We start from the raw sequence: 24,939 nt of genomic DNA, 5'->3' as shown, positions 1-24,939 counted from the left end.
AACTCAAGTAATATTTTACAAGGTGACGATTAGTTCTATCAAAGTTATTTAAAAGAGGAGCATAAGATGAAGATGCTTTTACCCAAATATCACTTTCAGGCCTTTTATACAGCACAAGATTGCTTACCAGCCTGGTTGGTGGTGATGTTGACGGAGGAGTATTGTGGCGAGTAGGGGCTCTGGTCCGACACGCCGTTGACTGCTTGCACCTCGAATGTGTACTGCGTGTGGGCCAGCAGGTCGCTGATGTACACCCGCGGCTCCGTCAGACCCAGCTGGCGGGGCAGGAACTGGACGTTGTCGCCGCAACGCGTGCAGCCACCTCGGCCGCCGCCGCAGCTCTTGCAGATGATGTTGAAGACGACGTCCTCGCGGCCGCCCGAATCTCGAGGGCTCATCCACTCCAGCATGACCGAGGTCTCATTCACGCTGGAGATGACGTTTTGTGGAGCCGAAGGGACCGCTGGAGGACGCAAGAGATTCTGGAGTGAGTATGAGTATAATTACCGACAACTTTGGGGGCAAATGAAAAGTAGGAATGAGCATGCCGGGCCACTAGCTGGCGATGGCCCTTGTAAAGAAATAACACCACAACAGTCTTTTCAATACATTAGTAAACTAGTGGTTCTTTGATCCAGCGGGCTCCGATTGTGATCGGCCAATTTCCATGGAAAAGTATGTGACTGGCATATGTCGATCAATGCCTTTCATTGGCGAACAAAAAAATCAGTCACCTGCAGCTCATGCTTTGCAGCCTGCAGTTAACTAGACACCAGCCTGTGGCGTAAGAGCTGGCCTGCAGAGCAAAGATTTACTGCACTTGCAGTAGTAGTAGCATAGTAGACAGTGTTTAGTGTATAGTCGTTGCTGGTAGTCACGGAAGCAAACAGCTTTTGACCGTGCTCATAGTCTAAGTACATGTCATCCATCTGCTGTACTGAATGAGATTGCTGACTTTGTTGGATTACAAAACCTTCAATACAAGAAGACAAAAAAGGTTCTTTGAGTCCGTGTGAGTAATTGAAATTCGAATTCATGGATAAGATGTGCTACTATGGACGAGTCAGAACTACCTTCGACTATCAACATTGAAGCTAATGGTAAAACAGAATTTCTGCCATAACATATATGTTTAAGCATTTTTTGTATTGTCGATTTGAAATGTCCTGTTTTTGTATAACAAAGGGATCGAAATTTGGAGAGAATATTTTTATATCTGTTTGAGCAATTCATCTAAACAAATAATTGACAGATCCATTGTTACAATTATTAATGATAAGCTCTAAAATTGAAAAATGTGCACCTAATCCATGTGATTGTTCTTGGAAACCTGATCGGAACACCTTTACCTTATATAGTTAGTGTAAATTTGAGTGTTAATATTTTTGTCAATAATGTATTTTCGATTTGCTGGCAACTGGCCCAGGGTGCACAATCCAGTCAATCTTTGATGGATTTCCAAAAGAAATCAAGCACTTTGCAAATAACCCCTAAAATATCAGTCACTCAGTTTCTCAGTAGCAACAATGCACTGATTGATCAATACTAAAGGTCTCAAAAGTCAGGGAGCTGCCATCCTCCCTCAGGGACTCCCATTCACTGGATCCCATGTTTTGATCTGGTGCCCACATTAAAGTGTTTCCTTTGAATTTTTCCCATGGAGCCGTGCCATGAAGAGTGACCAAAGTTGATAAAACACCCTTGCTTGGGGGTTCCGCCCACACGTTGACTGGAAGGCCAAACAAATACACTACTCTGTTTATGTTTTTCCGGCATTTGCACCGAACTATGGAGGGTGGCTAATGAGGTAAACATTTGGACTCCCCCCACAGATCTGAATCAATTGTTTCTTATTTAACTTCATTTAAGTGCTGGCATCTGACGCACCTCCAGCTATGGAAGGAAGCCCTCCTTCATGGTTGTCTCCTCGAGATGGAAATGCAACACCTCCTATGGGACTATACTAATAGCGGGTTACTATCTCAATCAATTAAGGTATCAATCGTGGCTGAATCGACATCTCTCTCTCTGCTGTATGTCTTTTTTATGTCAATTCATCATTTTTTTTTTTTCAAGATCCTCTTCCCATGACATCTCCCCAAAACCTATGGGCGACTATACTATCTTAAATCTGAGGTTTTCCCAGAAATTCAACACCTATAAAATAATTGATAACTCATTCTCGGCCCCTGTTGAAGATAAAAAAATAATACCAAAAGAATTTGAGAGCTTAGGCATGTGGCTTTCACACAGGCCCAAATTTATTATTATTTACTGTTTCAATCGAAGATGTAAAAATAAAGTGTCACTGCAAGAGAAGTACAATTTTTATTAATGACAAAAAAAAAAAATCAAGTGGTAATTACCATCCTCAATTGTGTTACAAAACTGTCGATATCGTCATTGTCTACAAACATATATCAAGATCGACTTGTTCCACTGGTTCAAAGTCCACAAGCGCGTCGTCTAATCACTACGTCAGTCATTTCAGAGGTCCCGCGATTGTCTGCGTCCGCTATTACTGCTCGAAAAAATTCCGGGATATCCTCCGAGGGCTCACGACACAGTCACGTGTACCGTATATTAATTGGCGAAGAGACCAATAATTGGATTTTTTAAAAAATGGCATATCGTATCTCCCGGCTCTAAAGGTAGAAAACGCAACAACGCTCCCGGCTTTAGTGGTAGAAACACCATCATGTGCTCCCGGCGTAAATGGGTTAATTACAGTTGTTAACTTACTCAACACTTTCACTTGCAGTCTCTTAAACGTTTACTACCAATTAACAACGTCAGTAAATCTCAAATCAGATTACAACAATAATGCAAAGAAATCTGTGGTTTTATCACTTCAACATTTCATGTTCGATGAAGCAATGATATGTAAGCATGTGAACTACACTTTATAAGCACTGAAATTATGAATGACATATACAAATACTAAAAGCTGAATGAATGAAGCAATTTTTTTTCTAAATTGCAGCCCTTGTAATACGAAAATTGTACTCTAGTACATTGTGATGTTGATTTGAATTTGACTGCCCGTAATTCTTCAGTTCTACCACCATTTCATATGAAAGAAGAAGAAGCGCTAGAACAGAAACAAAAAAACAAAAAATCTTAAGTACAGTAACCAAGTATTTGTACTTATGTACCCCTCAGTACCAAGTATTTGTACTTGGTTACTTCCCACCACTGACTAATACCCCCACATTAGCTTAGGAGGCTGGCTTTGGTGGGCCTCGCTTTAATCATGCCGGGGGTCGTGCCGCACAAAATGCGAGTGACGTGACGGCGCTGCTCTCTCCGTTTCACAACAGCTGCTTGATTCCCAGTGCCCGGCTTATGCAAATCTCCTTTGTTGGGGGGGCCTTCATCTCGTCCTTTCAGCACAAACAGAAGGGAGCGAAGGAAACACAACGCGAGCAAAATGTTGAAAGGGGATATTTTTTTCTCTTCCTTGCTCGCTTTTGTTTTAGCTGGACCGATCCTCCCACAACCATCGACCTCCGCCGTCATCCCTGCGTTCCTTCCTCTAGGCTTCAAATTCTTATTCAAATTCCAAGCGGCCTCATTGGCATGACAAGAGCCACGGTGGGCCCCACTCTCAATGCGCCGCGGCCCCCGGCCCGCTAACCTCTGATCAGGGCTGTGTGATGTCGAGGACAGGGCGGCCTGCCCTTGTGCGTATCTTTGGAAGATGCGCACTATCCACTCAAAACATGTGACAGCCACGTCTTTGAGAGAGGCTATGTACAACATGCTCGGCACTTCAATTAAGTCAGCATACAGTGAACCCCACACTGATTGCGGGGCATACTTTACAGTGATAGGTGGAAATGAGACCAGAAAAAAACCTTTTAAGAAATAATTTTACCCTTCCCTAAGGCTTAAAACAAATTCTAATCATATTTGAACAAAACAAACATTTGTTTAGACATGCTGCTGCTTCAGTGCTGTGAAGAAAATGGTGAAATTAAGGTGTAATGCCATTTATTGGAGGTGAAAAATAGACAAACATCAAAACATAAAATGACAACACTCACAAAGAACTGTCGTAGGTCACAACGAGTGCCAACAATAACCGGCCAACACCGGCTTGAGCTCTTGATGTCATTCACTAAAAAGCCCCTGAATGGCACACAATCAACACACGAATACAACAGTACGTAGAATACTCTTTCTAAAACCTGTTTACTCTGTTTCTGTTATTATTTTGTTGTTTTTTCCATTCAATACAGTGCTTTTTTTCATTATTATAAATGTAACTCAAAAGCTGTTGTTTATATGTGGGATAAATTAATGGCAAGTCCATTAATTCCAATGGGGAAATTTGATTTCATCAAGTTAAGTTAACTACAGTATGTACCTTTATGAGGTGAAGCCTAGCACAGGTGAGTATGACGTCAGCGAGCTCAAGAGAGCCCAAACCACGGCGAGTCTGCGTGAGTGTCTCAAAGCGAGCTGTGGCCGACAGCAACTCGTGCATGAGTGTGTTCATTGTGTTTGTGGTTGACTGTTCTCTCAGCGTTCACTAAACAGCTGAAAAGTGCATCACAACTGCAGCTCTGCTTTCCAATATACAAAGGCATTAGGAACGTTGAGTGTATAACCCATAAAAAACGATGGCGCTAAACCGCAAGTTTCCACAATATATTGGGCACTTCTGTGGTAGACAAGTAAATATGAACAATGTAATACATACTCGTGCATGGCATCTGTAGGGGATCTGAGTCCGTGCGGTAGTAGCCATTGCGGCAGACGCAGTTTATGGCTCCCTCGCTGGTGGTGCGGCTATTAATGGGACACTGCCTGCACGACTCGTCGCCCTGAGTTGGCTTGAAGAATCCAGACGGGCACGCTGAAAGACACAAGAGGAGGAATGTTAAACTAAGGAACAATCTTTATCAGTGTTCAAAAAATATATACTGTATATTGAAATCCTACTTCGCAGCCCAAACTTTTAAAATCCTATTTAAAGTGATGTGAAGCGAGTGAGAAGAAGCAGTGGCTCGCCTGTGAGGAGGCTCTCAGCGCGACATGCTGTTCGTGTGAATAATTCACAGTCCTCTGCTTGCCCATCGTTCATCTGCTGGTTCGCTTTCTGTTCGGAGCCCTTTTAAGAGTCTGCCTGAACGTCCACAACAAGCGAAGACAGGCGGCAAAACCTTTACTGGAGCATCTGTGCACTAAGCCTATGAGCGGTTGAAGTGATTGCTGCAAAGTTTTTTTCACCTTGTTAAAACCTTAACCTTGGCTTGAAAACCCTACTTTCGAATCATAAACATTGCTCAAAACCCTAATCTGTAATCCTAGCCCTAGTTTTAAATCGTACTTTGAAACCCTAAACCTGGTTTTCAACCCTACCTGGACACTAAGTCAAGATGGAAACTGTAACGTTAAACCTTAACCCATGCTTGAAACCAAAGTTTTGAAACCCTCATTTTAAACCCTGATCTTTTCCTGGAACCCTACATTCAAACCATGACCCTGTTTTAAACCCTAATTTAAGATCCTAACCCTGTCTTGAAACCCTTCGTTAAAACTTTGTTGTCCCTCTTGAAGCCGTAACTCGAAACCCCAACCCTGTCTTGAAACCTTATTTTTAAACACTAAGATCGTTTTGAAACCCTAACTTTGAACCTTAATCCTGGCTTGGAACCCTACTCTGAAACTGTACGCCTGTCTTGAAAACATATTCTTAGACACTAACCCTATCTTGAAACCAGAATTTAAAACCACAATTTGCAACAGTAATTCTTGCTTGAAACACTATTTTTAATTCCTAACCATGGCTTGAAATATTGCTTTAAAACCCTAAAAGTGGATTGAAACCATAATTAAAACCCCTTGCTTGAAAACCTAACCCTGGCTTTTATTGTCTCTAAGACTCAAACACAGTTGGCATGCCGCTAGCCTAATAGCATACAGTAGCTGCCTAAGCCATATTTGAATGTTACCGCGAAACATGGAAAAAAAACAAAAAAACCAACAAATAAAAAGAGACCAGTTGATTCAGTTCAACTGTGAATCGACACATGAAGACATTTTTTCACGAGCACATTGGTATTTTTTTTTATTGATATTCTGAAAGTAAGTGAAAAACAACTCGGGGAATTATGCTATGCTAACAGAGTGCTACTTGCTGAGTGTACACCTTTCTAATCATTTCAAGGCAGCACGTACTTCGCTTATCACAAATACCTATACACATGAAGTCATCTCCACTTGTCATTAGACTAAGCAGCTCTGACATGTTTGCTTTCTGCCATGATTGATGCACGAGGACTCTCTTTCTCTCTCTCGTTATGCTCCAAGTGAAACTTGAGGCGTGAACACTCTCAGTGCCAGTCAACCATTGCGTTGACGGCCGGGCCAAGACGCTTGGTGAGGGAATTGCCATCAAACCGACTTCGAAAGAAGCGGCGTAAAGACGTGTTGACGGGGAGAAGGGTCCACTGGTGGGAACAAAGAGGAGAGCGGAGGAGAGGTCGGGAGGGTTTATGTTTACGAATTCAGCGTCTTACTTTGGGCACAGTTGATGATGGATGTGTCGCAACTGTGACAATCGCGACAATGAAAAGAATGCAAAGGATTAGCAAGTATAAAACTCCATGAGTCCTTTACTACTGCAGGGATTTTTTATATTCAAATATTCACAAGCTGCTTGGCCTGCCGCCGAGTGATGAATAGTTCCCCACCGTGCGTAAAACATCCAAGACGCCTTCTTTGTCGCATTGCCAAACCTCCTCTCCATTCATTTCCCAACAAATACTGTGCAGTATGCAGTACCTGTATATTCATTTCATTCATATATTCATGCATATAAAATTCACACTTGTTTCCACCCCTACTGCGATTCTCGATTTCAATGCATGAATGCCAGTTCTACCTATTTGTGTTTACTTCAGTAGTTAGTGATGCTTAAAACAAGACCAGATATCAAAACTAGACTTGGGTCTTTAAACTGAAACGTGTACTTTCATTTTAAACCCACAGCACCTTAGTCATAACCAGAGATTGGCATTCCGTCTATCCGCCTACGACGGACGCCTATTTTGTAGGCGATGAATGATAGACGGGAAATGCAAAAAAAGGCGGACTAAGAATAGACGGAGAGCAGCTGAGGGGTACAGCTAAGGGATCCTAGAAGGGGACATATTTTGTTAGGCGTCCATTTCATATCTGCCGGTGAGTCTTCCGTTTCACATTTCACTCAGAGGGGGGTGGAGAGAGAAGTTGGTCGACGGTAGCAGTAACGTTAGCGCTTTTAAAATGATAGACGGACTGGCCGATTGGCAGTTACTATTTGATCAAAAAGGCGCATAGACGGACGGCAGAAGAGTACCCAGGCTGCTGACGGATGGTGATAAACGAACCAGCAAATTTGAGTAAAATGCCCACCTCTGCTCATAACACTGAACTCAAACCTTTCATAAAGTGTTTCACTAGTTCCTTTATTCCTCCAGAATTCCCTTTAAGGTTCAATAAAGTATCTACTTGCCAACAGATACATATCTACCACTAATGTCAAACCCTAACTTCAAATCCAAATCCTGACTTGAATGCCTAAATTAAAACCCTCGCTTTACACCCTTAAATTTAAAATAATCCTAGTTCCAAACACTAATCATAGCTAGAAACCCTACTTCAAAATTCTAACAGAGGTTTACCATCCTTCTTTGAATCACCACCTCTGGCTTGAAACCCTCCCATGAAACCTTAACCTTGGGTTGTAACACTAATTTAAAACCTTAACATTGGCTTGAGACCCCTGATTTTAGACACCACACCTAATCAAACCCCACTTTGAAACCCTAATTCTGGCTTGAAACCCTACATGGAACTCCTAAGACAGGTTTACCACCTACTTTGAATTCCTACCTCTGGTTTGAAACAATACTATGAAACTTTAACCTTGGCTTTAAACACTACTTTATAACCTTAACATTGGCTTGACACCCTAACTTTAGACACTGCACCTGACTTGAAACCCTACTTTGAAATCCTAATCTTGGCTTGAAACCCTAACCCAAGTTTACCACCCTGCTTTAAAATCCTAACCAATGCTTACAACCCTAATTCAAAACCCTGGCTTGAAATCATATTTGGAAAGCTAAAACCTGGTTTGAAATTCTACTTCTGTCTTGAAATCCAACTTCAAACTGTAACTTAGGTTTACAATCTTACTGTGCAAACCTGACTTTAAACCCTACGCCCGTCTTAAAACCCTACTTCGAAACTTAAAATGTAGCTGTAACTCTACAATTTTAAATTGTAATAGTCAGAGGTGGGGCGGCACGGTGGTGGACTGGTTAGCACGTCCGCCTCACAGTTCAGAGGTCGTGGGTTCAAACCCGGCTCCGGCCTCCCTGTGTGGAGTTTGCATGTTCTACCCGTGCCTGCGTAGGTTTTCTCCGGGTACTCCGGTTTCCTCCCATATTCCAAAAACATGCATGGTAAGTTGATTGGACACTCTAAATTGCCCCTAGGTGCAACTGTGAGTGCGGATGTGTGTTTGTCTCTGTGTGCCCTACGATTGGCTGGCAACCAATTCAGGGTGTCTCCCGCCTACTGCCCCAAGACAGCTGGGATAGGCTCCAGCCATTGTGAGGATAAGCGGTATAGATGATGGATGGATGGAACTCTACTTTGAATCTCTACCACTGGCTTGAACCTTAGTTTGAAACCCTAAAGTTTAGTGATTCCAAGATTAGGGCCTAACTTTGGGAACCCTAAATCGGGCTTAGCCCTCATTTGAAAGCCCAGTTTCAAATCCCTAACTTGCAATAAGTGGCAGTTGCCACATAGCATAAGATCATCTTTCATCCATGTTTGTGACATCCATGTGATCTCAAACTCCTCTGAGACACGTTTTTCGTGCTGCTGTATTTGCTAGCAACTGAGTTCAAATGGGCTCAGCAGGTAACTCGTTAACGTCTGCGTGTTGCTTTGAAGTCTTCCAAACAACGAATTCCTGGCGCATCAAATCCACTTAAAGAGGATGAGTATTTTATGTCTCACTGTGCCTCTGTCATCTGCTTGGAGGGCGTACGGGGAATTTCCCCCTCGGCGTCCGTAAGACAGTTGTCTGATGCCAGATGTAAGCAAGGCTGTGATTAAAACAATAGATCACAGGTTTAATTCTCCCAGAATGTGGCGGCATTTGAAGTCGCGCTCGCGTCGGATGTCTCGTCCAACTTTTAGAAAGCGAGAGGAATTAATTATGGGTATAAATATTCGCCTGTGACAGCTGCCCCTTTTTGTTGCAACTTCCCCCCATAAAAGTAAAGACATTGTCATGAACGTGGTTTGATTTTGTGGAGCAGACGTGCTGTCAGACCTCACAGCGATAACAATAACAAAAAAAGAAAAAGAAAAAAACAGCAGGCAAACAAGGTTTCAAGGAACGTATCAACATTTCTGTCTCCCTTTCAAAAGGTGCTCAAATTGTTCTACTCTTTGTGATGAAAACCCTTGTTTGATTCCTAAAATATCACCTCATTTGAGTCTCCCGCTACCTGGGCCCGTCCGTGTTTTAACACTTTTAATGACATTGCGACGCGAGGGCTTTCATTTGTGATCATTCATTTATTTTTTATTTTAAGACTTACCGCATGGAAACTAGACAGTGAGTCAGGGCGCAAGTCACATTTTACAGCAGCTAATTTGCTCCCTTTTTCTTTCAAGGGTTTCCTGGATCTCAACCTCACACATGGGGAGATTTATGACACGGTGGAGTGAGACCTGCAGCTGGACTGTGTGTGGAAACACATGAGGAAAACGATTTGTTCTCAGAAGAATTGACTATTTATGTAGTGTAAACTTGTTAAATTGTTACATACACTTACACCATTTTCTCTTAACCGAATGAAAATCTGAGACCACACAAATGATGATGAAAAAAACAAAACAACATACTCATACTGCTCTTATTCAGTCTGTGGTGTACTTGAGATGACTAACACAGCACATTGCACACATGACTGTATCTCCGCCGACAATCAAGAATTTCCCACCCAAATCTGATGTCTGTTGTAGTGCTAAGGCTTTAGAATACTTAAGCACGAGCTTGGCCATTTGTTTCTCATCATTTGTGGGGTTCCTCAAAACCTTCAATTTGGTTCAGATGTTAACAATTGGTGCGTACCCCACTTTACAAAACCCAAGGCCACACGCCATTTCTTCTTTCCACAATGCCTCATTTGCCCTCATGCAACCCCTTGAAAAAATACATCAACAGCTTTCGACCCATCTTTAACTAAGTGCACAAAGATGCTCATGATCAAGTGACCCTCCCCTAAAATATAATGAAAACACGGAAGAGACAAAGCGGGCAAGAGGCATGTGTGTTTTTCTGTGTTGGTGTGTCATTCAGGGTGTGAAAGAGAATGCTGGGGATAGGCATGGATGAGAGAAGCAAGCATTTGTGAATGCTGCAGAAACAGAATGTGCTGAAAGCAGTGAAAATGACCACTATGTGTGCGTGCGTGTGCGTGTACTAGGACGACGGGTATTTCCCAGACTGCTGCTACCACTGCCGCTACTGTGGGCAGCGCGCAACCTCGGGGCCTCAACAGGCTTTGTTGTATCCTATAAAACTGTTGGTGGAATCACTGCTGGGAAGATGAGAGGCCAATGGAAACACACACAGAGACACATGCATAAACACGCACACACACTAACACACAACTATAGACCTTTAGAGCAGGGGATAGACAACATAAACGATGGAGGCTGCCAAATGTTTTCATCAGCGCTACGGGGGGGCCACACAGGACCACGCACTTCCTAACCAGCTGTATGGGGAAAAAAATGATAAAATAAATAAGGACAATATATGTGTATATTATCTGTTTTGTATTGAACCAATATACAGAAAAGTATGTTATATTTGATCAAATGCATACATAAAAGATCCACTCCTCTAAATACTGTACATCTTCTGAGAACTACAAAGGCTTTGAAGCCAAATAAAAAATAACCACATACCGTGATCCCCCCCCCCCCCCCCCCCCCCCCGTGCAGAGTACTCTCTTGCTTTAACATTCCCATTTAAAGATGGCACAAAACTGCTGAATAGCAAACCAACATTAAGTGCAAGAACTCATTTTGAGCACATTTTGACAAAAATCAACTTACTCAGAGATTTTAATATTTGTCCTGCATGTCATTCAAAATCCCCAATTTAATAGGCTGGCTCACTCACCTGTTTCAACAAACAGAGCAGTATAGGGCAGTAAAGTTCGTGCCTGATTGTCCCCTCTGCACAATGGGTACGCCATCTGTCACAACACTTGTGTGTCCAATGACCATACACCATTGTAACACTTCTAAGCGTTGACTACAGTATATCCAACTTTTTGGAGGTCTGAAACTCCTCATGCACTGAAAACGAACTGTCAACGGTTCTTGTGAAAATAAAATTGACGTTAATGTACTTTTGTAGTAAAGAGTTAGCTTGAAATCTTTCATGGCTGTTGGTGTTTCTAAGCAAATTATGGAATATGAGGAATATGAGTTAAGCAAAATCCACCCGTTTTTGGCCATCTCAAGGGACGGCCATTGTGTTACTTCTGTCGACTGAAAATGACATCACAACTGCTCAAGACTCAGGTAACGATAAATCATGGCTTGGATCCTGAAAACAGGTGCGCTGTAATTGGTCATTACCTGAGCCCTGAGTAACTGTGATGTCATTTTCAGTCGACAGAAGTGCCAAAATGGCCGCCATCCAAAGATGGCTAAAAACTTGCATTTTGCTGCTTAGCTCATATTACACAAACCCAATATCAATCAGAATGCGGTGTTTAGACTAGTGAGGGCGCAGAGAACATATTATTGGAAAGAATTTGGGGGGCTTGACTCACTCTATAAGGCAGATGTGCTAGAACCCTAAATTTTAAAACTTGACTGATACTTTAGTATTGTTATCTTAGCGGAGCCCTGAGTTGTTTCTTTTCATCATCAGCCCTCCGGAACCGAAGCTCGCTATGTTTGTAACACGGAACGTTTGCAATTCAATTAGGATCGCAGTACTGCCATCTAATTCAATCAAGCTTGCGCAAAAGCCATTAAACAAGTGGCATTAGCTTCACCCTACCCAAACACATGCACACAAATCATTTCATTTCCCCCTCTAGGTTTTCTACGTCTGGTGCAGTCATTTGATTAAGCACCTACTAGAAAAGTCACGTTCCTTGTTCAGTACACGCCGATGATCAATTTATTGATACACAAGCTGCCTGTGTGATTGTACACAGCGAAGGCGGGAATGCCCACTCTTTGTTTTTAACATCTTGGCTTACTTTTAAAATGTGTATTTTGTTTGTTTGCGGTTTTTTTTAAGAATTTTTGGGGTACATAAAACAAAACATGGAGTTTTGGCTATTTATAGGCATGTATATATATATATATATATATATATATATATATATTTATATATATATATATATATATATATACACACACACACACCGGTATATTAGGGGTGTAACGGTACGCTAAATCACATATTGGTTCAGTTCGGTTTCTTGGAAACTTTTGTTCGGTATATTTTCGCTACAAAAAAACCCAGATTTTTAAAAAAAAATATATGTTTGTTTTGAAAAGATGACAAGTAAATGTTTGGGGTTTTTTCGTAAAAAAATTACAAGCGAACCATTCGGGTGACATTCTAAAAAATTACACCAGAATAAAAAATACACTAACAATAAAGATCTCTTAATTTTGTAAATTATTAAGACACTGAAATCTTTAAACACTCAGCAGCAACAGGCTATGACTATGACACATCTAAGTATTCAAGTTAAAGACAAGTTGTCATTACAGTCATATATACACTTTTTGTGATGAAGAAAATACATACAATAACAGTTACAATTATTGCTAACTGTATTAAAACTTTTTGTAATGAAATACAGTAACTTTAAAGTCTTTATGAAATTATTTACACTTTTTAGGCATTAAAATGTTTGAATGTTCAACAGCATATTGTAACGAATTGGGTTATCTGTGTTGTGGTCGGATTTGTGTTTTGCTGAGTTGTGATGTTTCCGAGGTTCATGAATGCATCGTACGGCTAGTGAGAGGAGCAGCGGAGAAGGAAGGAGAGTGCTGTTGTACTTTGTTTTTGGCTAAAAAGACTAATTCCTTCCTCATCTAAGAAACATTGAAAGTCGGATGATGTCGTTTTAAGTGTTATTATGTTAGACGTGATACTACAGCTTGGCCGCCAATCTCATGTAGCAATGTCGGCACACAACCTTGGGACTTATACACGTACCTTTCCCCATCGGCGATTTTAACAGGACAGCCAGAATGTTCCCAAATAGGAGACCGCAGTGTACGGGGGACCTTCGAGCGCTGCCTTGTTTGTCCCTCTTTAGTGCCTCCGCCCTCCTCTCCCGTGTCCAACAGTCAGTAGCGCCTGTGCGTAAACTCGTGCATATATATATATGGAATTGTAATTCACTTATCAGGGCAATGGAAAAGAGTTTTCAATCACTTCTCCGGCGCCATTAATTGCGTCATTGCTGTCATATATTTACAATATACACAATCAAGGTCAGCTGGTAGACCTTACGCAATAAATACGAAACAAATAAATCAATTATAATCACATTAATACAAACAAAGGACTTCGTGACTTTGAGCGCAAGGGAGAGAAAATACTCTAATTGGCCTGGTTAACGGTGTGTGCCCGTGTGTGTGTGTAGCCTGCTGAAGTTTGTGTATGTACACGAGATGAGTTGGAAGCGGCTTTTCCTCCTCAGCACTCACTGCAATTTTTCCCTCACTAAGATGCATCCCTTGCGCAGCAGGCCCTGTGAGCGTCAGATTAGCTGGAAATTTGGGACACCTGGGAAATGAGCCCAGTGGGCAAAGCATCCTCAGAGCGTCAGGTCGACTTAACTGAACTGGATACAATCCTCCATGGGCATAGCTCATTTTGCTTCAGTGAAAAGTAAAGTACAGTGAACCCCTGCAATTTGCCGGGGATATGGACTAAGCCCTGCCATGAAAAGCAAAATTCTGCAAGTAATTTATACCCACCCTTAACAGGAATTTGTAACTGGAAAGCTTGCTCCTCAACTCAGTATAAATTGTTTCCTTGGTACCAAGATGCACCCAATGGTGCCAAAACAATTTGCTGTTTTGGTCTTAGCACATAAATCAGCGAATAGGCAAAGTTGTGCGGGGGTTCATATCCAGGGTGTGCCAAAAGTCACTATACACGGTTCTATTTTGTTTCACATCAGCATTTGAGGCGGCACGGTGGCCGACTGGTTAGCACGTCCGCCTCACAGTTCAGAGGTCGTGGGTTCGATCCCGGCTCCGGCCTCCCTGTGTGGAGTTTGCATGTTCTCCCCGTGCCTGCGTGGGTTTTCTCCGGGCACTCCGGTTTCCTCCCACATTCCAAAAACATGCATGGTAAGTTGATTGGACACTCTAAATTGCCCCTAGGTGTGATTGTGAGTGCGGATGTTTGTCTCTGTGTGCCCTGCGATTGGCTGGCAACCAGTTCAGGGTGTCCCCTGCCTACTGCCCAAAGACAGCTGGGATAGGCTCCAGCACGCCCCGCGACCCTTGTGAGGAGAAGCGGTACAGATAATGGATGGATGGATGGATCAGCATTTGATATCTTCGGCTTTTGCAGTTTTTGTAATTGTATCATTCAAATGTTTCAAGTTGACAATTATGATGTTCAACAATCTGAAGGGTGGTACCTTTTTTTGATGTGTAATTCCCTAGATTTGTGCGAATGCCTGCTTGAGATCAAAGATTTCAGGGGGATTTTGGCCATTTCCAAAGATTAACCTTTCCTAAAGATTTTGTCCCATTGCTACCAAATTTAGACGACATATACATGGGCCACACTAAACACCAGAAATAATTGTTGTCCTTGTGCGTGTTGGTGGGTACGCGAGCACCCGTTCATCACTGCGCACTGCAAACTTTTACTATACTGAGAAAAAGACAATGAATAAAACAAAACTACTCGAGACCCAATAGTTTTGCACAGCGCTGAAAATAAACCTTTGCCACATGTTCATGTGTGATAAGCTTAAAAAAAAGTCCATCTCCCCCACTACCCACAGGATCATTTTCAAGCTCAACCCGAGCCCACCCAAGCTTCCACCAACAAAAGGACTGATATTTACAAGGACATAATGTAATGCAGTGCTTCTGAAATGAAATATTGGTCATACAATAAATAACAGGTGGAAAATTATTTCCCAGCTCCCGGGCTTATTTTTTATGATCATCTTAACTTTGGCTATGAATTATAGCAGTGGGGATGGCATAGGCAGGCAGTTTACAGCTTACCATTTGGCTGTGAGCAACATTACGTTGACTACTAATCGCTAGCTGCTAGCAACGATTGCCCGCCTGGCAACAGCAAATAGTTAAACGGCTTTTGCTTTGCTTTCTTTCTTTTTCAATGATGTGGACATAGCCTGGTTTGTAATTCATTGTTCATGTTTAAAGAAAGAGGATGTGCCTTAAATTGCATTTTGAGGTCTTTTTCATTCACGGTCCATCCATGAAATAAGAAGATATCCTGCCATATATTGCACTTAAAGTTGTGTTACTAAAATGGAAATGGCCATATTTGACATTTTGAGTTAAATGTTTTATTTTTTTTATTGAATGCACAAAAAGGGTTTTCTAATACAAATGAGGCCAAAGATCTATTTCTCTCTTTTTTTTTTTTGCTGATCCAAAAAACGATCCAATCCGTGACTTAAATCCGATCCGAAAGATCAGTAAAAATGCTCTAAAACCGCTGGCAACATGAGGAACTGAGGCAACAAGTGAATGAGTTAATATTTTCAGGGCACATGCACATCTGCACAGTACTTATGCGCACACCTGTTCATATATGCATTTCTGTAAGAAGGATGTAACTTTCAGTCGCTATATCACAATGTAGTTGAAAAATGTAAAATTCTCTTTCTTTGTATAAACACCAGGGGTTATTATACTCCACTTGACACGACACAGAACGGTCAATTAATTCATTTAATCATACATGCAGCTGCGCAAAAGAAATCCCTTTGTTCCACTTCCAGAACCTTAGCCTCTTGATAGTTATTCAGTGAATCACTGCGATGCGGCCGCAAAGCTCTCGTGATGTTCAACAGGTCTTCAATACGAAAGAGGGAAGGGTTGGGTGGTGGGGGGAGCAGTATTTCCATACTGTGTGATAACTACCATCTGTCAATAGAGAGCAAAGCGAGATGAAAGCCGAGTATCAGTGGAGCCATTCATGCGGCGCTGCAATAACATCTGGAATTTTTACAGAACTCCTTCTGCTCCCACTGGCCATGGGAGAGGGGAGAGACAAATGTGGAATGGTGAAATTACAGGCCGGGTGAGCCAACATATGCATGCGGCGTTGGAAAACGAGCAAGACTACAGACTTTGTCGGGGGGGAGAAGGTGGAATAAAGGGTCGCTCCTTGTAGGGTGATAAATGACAGCTCCGGAGGATGCTGTGGTAGGATCAGGTGGGGTACGAGTGGGTGGGCTTTGCAGATGGCAGAGACATGTCCCCTTTGTCACCATTCATCTCCATTTAAGCAGAGCCAGCCAGCCTCCTGGATACACATCCTGGCATATTCCATTATTTTTAATGACGGATCATTAGCGGCGTAGGACAAATGTCACTTTATGCACATAATGGTTACATAAAGTAATTTGAAAATATGGCCCAGTAACCTGGTCAGCTAACGAGCCTGCATCCGGCTAATGAAGCCACTCAAATGTTTTTGTGACTCTGCTTATGAGAGGGGTGCGAATTGAATTACAGATAAAAATGGTCCACTGAGCCCCTTTCACAATGACTTTCCGCCAAATTTGTTGCTTCAGAGTCCTAGTTCAGTCGGCCTCAAGCTTTCAAACACAACTCAGAAAAGCAGGACATTGCCATTTGTGTAAAACGGAGTGTTCACACAATCAATTCGGCTTCAAGCATTCAGATCATTTTATGTGTGGTGACGTCAACACCGAAGTCAGGGACAATGACAGTTGCTATCAGCACAGGGGTTGTGGGCAGTGAGTCTTGGGTGCCTTCCCATTATCGCCTTACACACATCTCTGTTCCACCTCTGATGGAACAAACCTCAAATTTGCAGGTAGACTTCAACTTCCCATTCCGTATCTGTAACTTACAAATGTGACAACCAATTTTGCACACGAAGCTGCCCATTTTAGAGCTGCTAGTATTCTGTCTATTTTCCAGGTGACTGTCCATAGATGGGAAAGCAATATTGTGCATTCAGAGGAGATGTCAGGCCTTCACAAACAAGGTGGCGCCTGTGTAGAGGGGAATGTCAAAGTTCCGGGACAGGGATGTCAAATTTATTTGCCTCCTTTCCTGGGTGAGCAACACTGCTATGGAATGGGAGTGTTGTAAAAGCAATATTCCACATGCAATGGTAATCTCAGTGCTGTAACAGAGACATGATACAACTGCTGTAAAACAGAGGGACGAAATGCCTGAAGAGGGGCGTGTTGTTTTTTCAACACTATCTGCGTATCGTCATTGTCGAGCGAAAACCCTATATTTCTACACATTCGTATTTTTTCCCCAAAGTCGTTACCATGGGGCTGTTCCAATATGCTCTTGTACACTTGAATTGTCTGATCAACTCATTTTATTTATTGCATCACGCATGGCTCATAGACCTTTGAAAAAGGGTTTGGGAAGATGATGTAACTGCAGTTTTATTTGCTATTGTGAAGTATTAAAGTCTTTTGTTTGGTCAGGGGGTTGACTTGGATTTGGTATTTTGGGATGAGTCACAATATAAAAAGAAACATGCCGTTGCAATTTCCCACCTCTGTCATGTTCTGTGTAAAAGGCACAAGCCAATAACACGCAGCAGCTCAGATGCTGCTATTTTGTAGGATGGCTCAATTGGCTATGAATTTCCCCGATCAGTTTTCAGTACAAAGCCTTTGCCTCGTCCTAACCAATCACCTCCTATTCTGGCAATCTTTCAGCCGGTTTGATTCCACTTGTCTTCAAGCATCTTGCTACCATCTTTTGACGACAAGCTCGTTCCCACTTGTCTTTATTTAGTCAAGCGGCTTCACCAAAACCACTTACTCCGGTTTCACATCTGGAAGTTGGCCAGAGTCATTGCAGTTTTGAGACAAAGCTCTCACTCAACCTCAAGGCCTCCAACGCCCGTGTCAGAAACCGGAGAGGCCGCACTCTCACCGTCGTGTCACAACAAGCACACACCATTGTGCCGGATGATGCTAGGAAAAACGACACCCTCTCATTTATGACACGCCCGAGAGGATGTACACTGTTTGCAGCTGAAGAAGAGAAAAGGCTAAATGAGGAGACTTGGGTGCGATCAAATGGCAGAAGTCAGTGTTGAGGCAAAGATAAGAATGTAGGAGGACTCCGCCCGCTCGACTACATACATGTGAAAGGTTGATCGTGTCCCAAGGGTGCAGTGACATATTTTCTTAAATGTATTTGTCCATAAACAGACATTTGGGTCACTTTGAAGAAGCTCCAGCCAGGGGTTCAGCATTTCTCTGTTGTTATTTTTTTCTGACTTCATTGTCAAAATGATTATAAAAATTTTAGTTGTGATTTGAGGCGTGCAGAAAGTATAAAGACCAAATGCTTCTTTTCAAGGGTTCAAAGTAGCCTCTATTTCTACTGCCCATAATTTTCGTTGTTATGCTTCCTTTTTTTTCTGAATCACTACAGCCCACCCCATTCGTCATACCCCCAGTACCTACCCCAAAAGAGCACTGGGTGTGTTACCTTAGTAATGCAATTCCCCACTCCCACAAAAAAGAATATTCTATCAGAAATCAATAGGACAATGTTAAGAACATGTATCTTTTCCCAGGCATGGTGTTCTGGCATACTATAACATTGTTTTATGCCTTATTCCATTCACACACACTTCTCTTCTTTATCTTGACATTGGCCTTTTTTCAGAAAGTGTTAACTTTCCCTTCTGTCTACTGTAGAGTAAGAAAAAAATGCAGCCGAAAAGGATTACCCTATCCACTTTTTCCTCAGTCAGCTGGGCTAGGCTCCAGGTACCATTCAACATAATGAGGGTTAGGATAAGAAATAAATTTCTTCTGCTTAGGCTTCTGATTAGCTAAAATGCCTCATAGAGTAACGTCAACAGTGATCAATTTTGCATACTTGCAAAACCATTTGTGTGGTCCGCACTTGATTGAAATTTATCAGCACCACAACGCCACCTTCCTGCTAGTCTTCCTAATGGAGCCTGTTTTCCCCCTCAAGGACAACTAGTTGCTAAGGGCAACAGGGGCAAGTGTCATACCGGACAAGTTAGCTTCCCTGATGCTGCCGTGAATGTCAGTGGAAGGAAGAAGAAACAGATAAGGACCGGTTACCTCAGTGACCCGCTTGCAAGCCGGTCCAGATTTCACTTAACGGTCTCCCGGCGAGCCACAACTCCGCAAAAATATCATCAGTTTCCTGCTGATTCCAATCTTCCCTCCATGGGTCAGCAGCCAATATTCTGTACCCGGAATCGTCTGTATTTGTAGAAGAGGGAGCGTAATGTGGTTGGGGTGGGCTGGGTGTGTGTGTGTGTGTTGGTGGTGGGGTGGGATGGAGGCTGGTTCTCTTCGCCGATTCCAATCCAAACAAAGGCAGCCCCCAGCTTTGTGACTGGGACTCCCTGAGGTGCAGTCTAGCTGATGGACAGGTGGCATAAAGGCTGTATAACGTGCCGTCCAGTCAGTGGTTACAAGAAGGGGGGTGTTTCAGAGAAAAGGAAGGTGGTGAGTGAAGAAGCCTTCCTTTAATCTTAATGGGTGTGTTAGGGTATGGATAGAGGAGGGATTGGGGGGCATCGTGGCAAGGAGCAGCTGATGCGGAATTCTGTCACTTAGCCCACCAACACACGAGAGGTGTGTAAGACAAAGACACAGGCTCAACATGAACTGACATTGTCACCTCCTCTCTCAACAGCTGCTTTGATAGGAAATGGCTTGCAATGTTACGATTGCACAATGGAGATGCATCGGTGCGTGGTGAAGCACCCACAAAATGGTGACGTCTGGCAAAACACAGAGAAACATTGCGCATAAATAGGCACATATTCCAGATTGTCTCTTCATCACAGCATATTGCTTTTTGTACAAATTTTACTAATTTTCCACGAGGACATATTCCCTTCCTTCTTTAAAATGCTTCTACTATATGTTGCTTCATGTTCAGTGTTGGGATCTCGGCTCTTGCCTTACCGTGCTTGAGTGGGTTATCCCCGGGCTTCCTCCCACATTGCAAAAACAGGCATGTTAGGTTCACTGAAGACTCTAAATAGTCCATAAGTGTGAATGTGAGTGTGTCTATTTGGTTGTTTGTCTATTTGTTCCTGGCCATTCATTCACATTCACAACCAGTCCAGGGTGTACCCCACCTCTCACCCGGCTGGGATAGGCTTCAGCTCACCTGCAACCCAGAGGATGCGCAGCTTGTAAAATGGATGGAGGAATGGACTTGTTTGCTTGCAAATACTCTGGACAATGGAGTATGAAGCCACCCATCGAGTGTGAAATTAAACAACCAAGTAAATATTTTACTACTTGCCTGTTTCTGAAAATGTGTCAGAATGTGAATAAGCCCATCTGCACATCCGGGTTAAATTCCATAATAACTTCCCCTCTATAGTATCTCTGCCCAAGACATGATCAGCTAGGCTATGTAAAATGTCAGAGTTTACAAGTGACGGCCAATCACCATAACCCCCCTCATGTTTGTGGTTTGCAATTCACATTTTTCATGCTCATTCTTAAATGCTCTACGACGAAGATTGGCAACTGGCAGCCCGTGGGCTGCATGCGGTCCCCGACCAGGATCTGAGTGGCCCCTTCATTAATGGGGAAAATAAATCATGGAAATATTTGTAAATGCCCAAAATAAAAACATAAAAACTGGGAAACAAATCTGCCAACATGTGAATCCGCAGGTGCCAAACCTTGAGTATGCAGGGGTTGACTGTAGTTTTAAGAGGTAATATCACCATTTACCACTAGAAGCCCTACATGCCTTTGTTGCACTTAGGTGGATATGGTATTACAGGATGCGTAATACCCGTATATATACACTTGTACTTACACTTATACTTATATTGGAATGATTTACAGGACACACACAGTACCTCAATAATATTAACATTTTGATTGAGTTTATTTTTGCGGGAAAAAAATGCACAAAACTAGTAGGTTTGCTGTTCAGGAGTTTTGTGCCATCCTTGAATTGTATTTTTTATGCAAGAGAGCCCTTGTTTAGCCCTTGCACTGGTAGAAAAAAAAATCTCAGTATGTGGTTGTTTTGTTGTTTGCTTCAAACCCTTTGTTGTTGGGTTAGGATGGTGAATCTTTTATACATGCATTGAAAAATTTATTAAATGAAATGAAATATATTAAGAACACATATTTTGCATGTATGCATATATTTTGTCAATACCTAAAATGGCATTTTTGTCATACATCTGGTTAGGAAGAGCATGGTCCTATGAGGCCCCCAGTAGCACTGATGAAAAATTGTGGCCCTCTCTAGCATTTAAGTTGCCCATCCCTGCCCTAAGGTGCCACATGATACCGAAGCGCTGTCTCAATAAGAATTGATATCAAGGAAATGTGTTGAAGTGACACTCTCAATTGAGAGAGGCAAGCTTAACCTGGGTTGTTAGTAGGTGAACGCTGATAAACCGGGAGAAGACTATATTTTTTGACAGAAAGTTGTGAAAAAAAAAAAGCTACTAAATACAATACAAAATGAAGTTGTCATGTATACACACAAAACAGACCTCATTAGATAGATAGACAGATATCATGCATCCAAGAAGCATCTGCATATTTTATAGACAGACACGGTGACACTTACATTCAACAGTGGCTTTTGATTGTCAGCCACATAAAGCATATATTAACTGCTGTAGGTGAAACTAAGCCAGCTACTCATGTATATGCTGCAGCTTCGTGACCCACATGTGCTAAATGCATAAGTCATCAGCTCATGAAGTATTCAAGCGCTGAAATGACACAAGAGCAAAACAGCCCAAAACGGGATTTACACTTGAACGCGACCCGACCCGACTAAAGAAAAAAAGAACTCGACACTCCTCGCATTTTAAAACCCTGCTGCCTCCTCTCTACGACGTTACACCTGCTGCTATTGTTCGGAAGTGATTCACTGGAAGGCTTTAATGGATGCTGTTTGGAGGTGGTACACATTAAGTAGCTCAATTGTGGCCGTGGAGCGAGGTGCTGGCCTCAGAAATTGCATAGCAAGTGAAGAGATGGACTAATTAGCCTTTAAATGTGTCATTGAGTCGTCTAAAACACAGCATCCCTCGGCTATTCATCCGCCGCCTTCCACTACATCCTTAACCCTCAAACAGGAAGGCCTTGGCTGTCCGCTCTCCCTCCCATTTGTCCGAATCAATGGAGGCTGTTCAGCCCAGACCCAGGAGGTCAGTGCATTTAAGTACCCGCCTCACACAGGGAGGAGTGCTGGGGGGGAAGGACAGTCAAACCCTCTGTTGCCTTGGCAACTGTGCTTCTGCTGCTGCTGAGGGTACAACCGTAGGATCTTAATCCAACTCTGGTGTCTGAGGTGATTTGTGCCCCAAAAAAGATGACAGTCATTTTGAGGTATCGACTAACTGTGAGGCATTAATGTGAGGGACTCCCTCCAGTATATTCAGTAGGAGCCTCGGAAGGTGAATGAAAAAAAAAATCACAAGAGGATGTTCAACCTTCATTTTAAAAATGTATAATTTAAGAGACAATTTACTGAAAATTGGCTTTTGGTTTGTATATAAAGAGTTTGGTTTCTGGTGTGCCACCCATCAACCATGCCCAGTTGTCATGGGAACAAAAATCTGATGTCGCCATTGGGCGGCAGTCACTCACTGGCATCAGACACGGTTAATCCCTTAAACTAGGCTAATTTCAGGAAAACAAAAAATATAGTATGTAAAGTATTCTATAATTCTTGTTCTTATTCTGACGAAAAGTGTGTCTTAAACAAGACACCACGAAACTTAAAAAAAAAATGCAAACTTTGTTGCCTTAAACATTCATTTCCTCCCTTGGCATGACTAGCAAAATTCCAGTATGACACATCCGACATTTCCACAAACAGGATCAGTGTAAAAATATAGAGCTGGAGTACGTGCCACGAGCTTCTAAAGGATGGCTACTGTGTACTTTACTCAGGAGGACTGCCACATAAATCACCAAAAGAACGTCTGTTAAGCTTACCATGAACTGGCAATTTGCTCGAAGGAACAATTCACTCTGCTTGTTTACAGACGTAAATATACATTGAAGTTAAAACAGCAGTCGCCGATGAAATGTAAGCGCTGCAGAAGCTTGCGATGTGATGAGGAGGCTGTGGCAGATTAGTTTTGGGTTCCTGGAGGCAGAGGGATTATGGCAGGAAGGCTAGAGGGGTGGCATGTTCACGTCAGTGCTATTCAAGACTGAAATCCCCATCCATTGGCGGGCTTTGGAGGGAAATGCCACGTGCAAAAATTCTCGACACATGTTTCAACGTGGCCGGAATACTGAAATAGACTGAATAGCTTTGGGGAATGTGTGAGAGTTAAGACAGATAGTAATAAAGTACATTCGATCAGGTCTGGTACAGAAAAGACAACATGAAGGTTTAATGGGGATAAGAGAAACTGCCAGCTAGACATTTGTGCTGAGACGTATGCATTTCATTAACCCTCCTGTTGTGTCCCATTTCTCAGGAAAAGCAGTAATGGTCCCAGGTAAATTTGACCCAGGGCGTCAGAATCCAATAAAACATCAGTTACAATGCATTATTCCAAACTGTTAACATTTCATTGAGAAATGGACCATTTTCATTGTACAGTGGGTCTTTGGTTTATGATAGAGTTCTAGTCTTTCGGCGGCAATGGAACCCACATTTGTATGGACAGCAAATCGAAACTAGCCGTAGTCCACCACCAACCTACTCTAAGTAACACCTATTGGATCAAGTACAACAAGAGTCACACCCAAAAATTACCTTTAAATGTGCATTTTTGTAACTGTATAATTGGTTAAATTTATCTGACAAATAAAACCATTAAAGGGAGGAAGTCAACCCCAAAATATTATTTAAAGTATTGTGTTCTGTGAAGGCCCACCAGTCTAAACACGGCATTCTGATTAATATTACATTTGTGGAATATGAGTTAAGCAGTAAAATCCACCCCTTTTCATCCTTCTCAGGGGGCGGCCATTTTGCCGGTTGTTGTCGACTGAAAATGACATCACAGTTGCTCAGGACTCAGATAACGACCAATCATGGCTCTGCTTCAGAAAACAGATGAGCGTGATTGGTCGTTACCTGAGGCCTGAGCAACTGTGAAGTCATTTTCAGTCGACAACAAGTGGCAAAATGGCCGCCCCCTGAGATGGATAAAAAACGGTGGATTTTATTGCTTATGAAGTCAGATACTTAAAGTAAGACTGCATTGATAAGGTGACTGTGACTTAAACGAAATATAAATCAGAAGGCCGTCTTTAGACAAGTGGAGGCACATAGAACATATTATTGTCGAGAACATTTTGGACATTTATTAAAATGTGAAGCTCCAGATGGGAACTTTTCTAAGATGACATCAACAGATCTTATAAAATAATGTTTTTCCATTTTTTTTATATTTACAATTTTTAAACGTCTATAGCCTAGATTTGTTTTTAGTAAAATTTGTACTGTAATTATGACCTTAGTATCGCTTTAGAGTAGGATAGGCGATACAGAGTTATGAGGTTAAAGGGTCAGGTTACCTCGCTGCAATAGGAAAGGAATTACTTCAAATTTTTTGGGGTGTACTTCTGTAACTTTAAAACAGTTCAATTTGACCCGAAAAGACATCAGAGTCCAATTTGCAGC

At 42.2% G+C, this 24,939-nt stretch overlaps 1 protein-coding gene across 7 annotated transcripts in view; it reads right to left on the bottom strand.

The window, feature by feature from the left end:
* Positions 1 to 24,939, bottom strand: part of ephb2b (eph receptor B2b) — a 174,452-nt gene that overhangs the window by 40,129 nt on the left and 109,384 nt on the right. For all 7 annotated transcript variants that reach the window (XM_086040181.1, XM_086040183.1, XM_086040185.1 and 4 more), the window contains 2 exons: positions 4,706 to 4,861; positions 128 to 463 (listed from right to left, as the gene is read on the bottom strand). In XM_086040181.1, the coding sequence (XP_085896307.1) occupies positions 128 to 463; positions 4,706 to 4,861 (492 nt within the window). The remainder of the gene's footprint in view (positions 1 to 127; positions 464 to 4,705; positions 4,862 to 24,939) is intronic.

The sequence above is a fragment of the Filicampus tigris genome, chromosome 9 (assembly GCF_054856515.1).
Source record: "Filicampus tigris isolate MCC_2025a chromosome 9, RoL_Ftig_1.0, whole genome shotgun sequence".
In the NCBI taxonomy this organism is placed as follows: Eukaryota; Metazoa; Chordata; class Actinopteri; order Syngnathiformes; family Syngnathidae; genus Filicampus; species Filicampus tigris.
The sequence above is the reverse complement of the archived record's forward strand: the minus strand, read 5'-3'. Positions and strand labels throughout refer to the sequence as shown.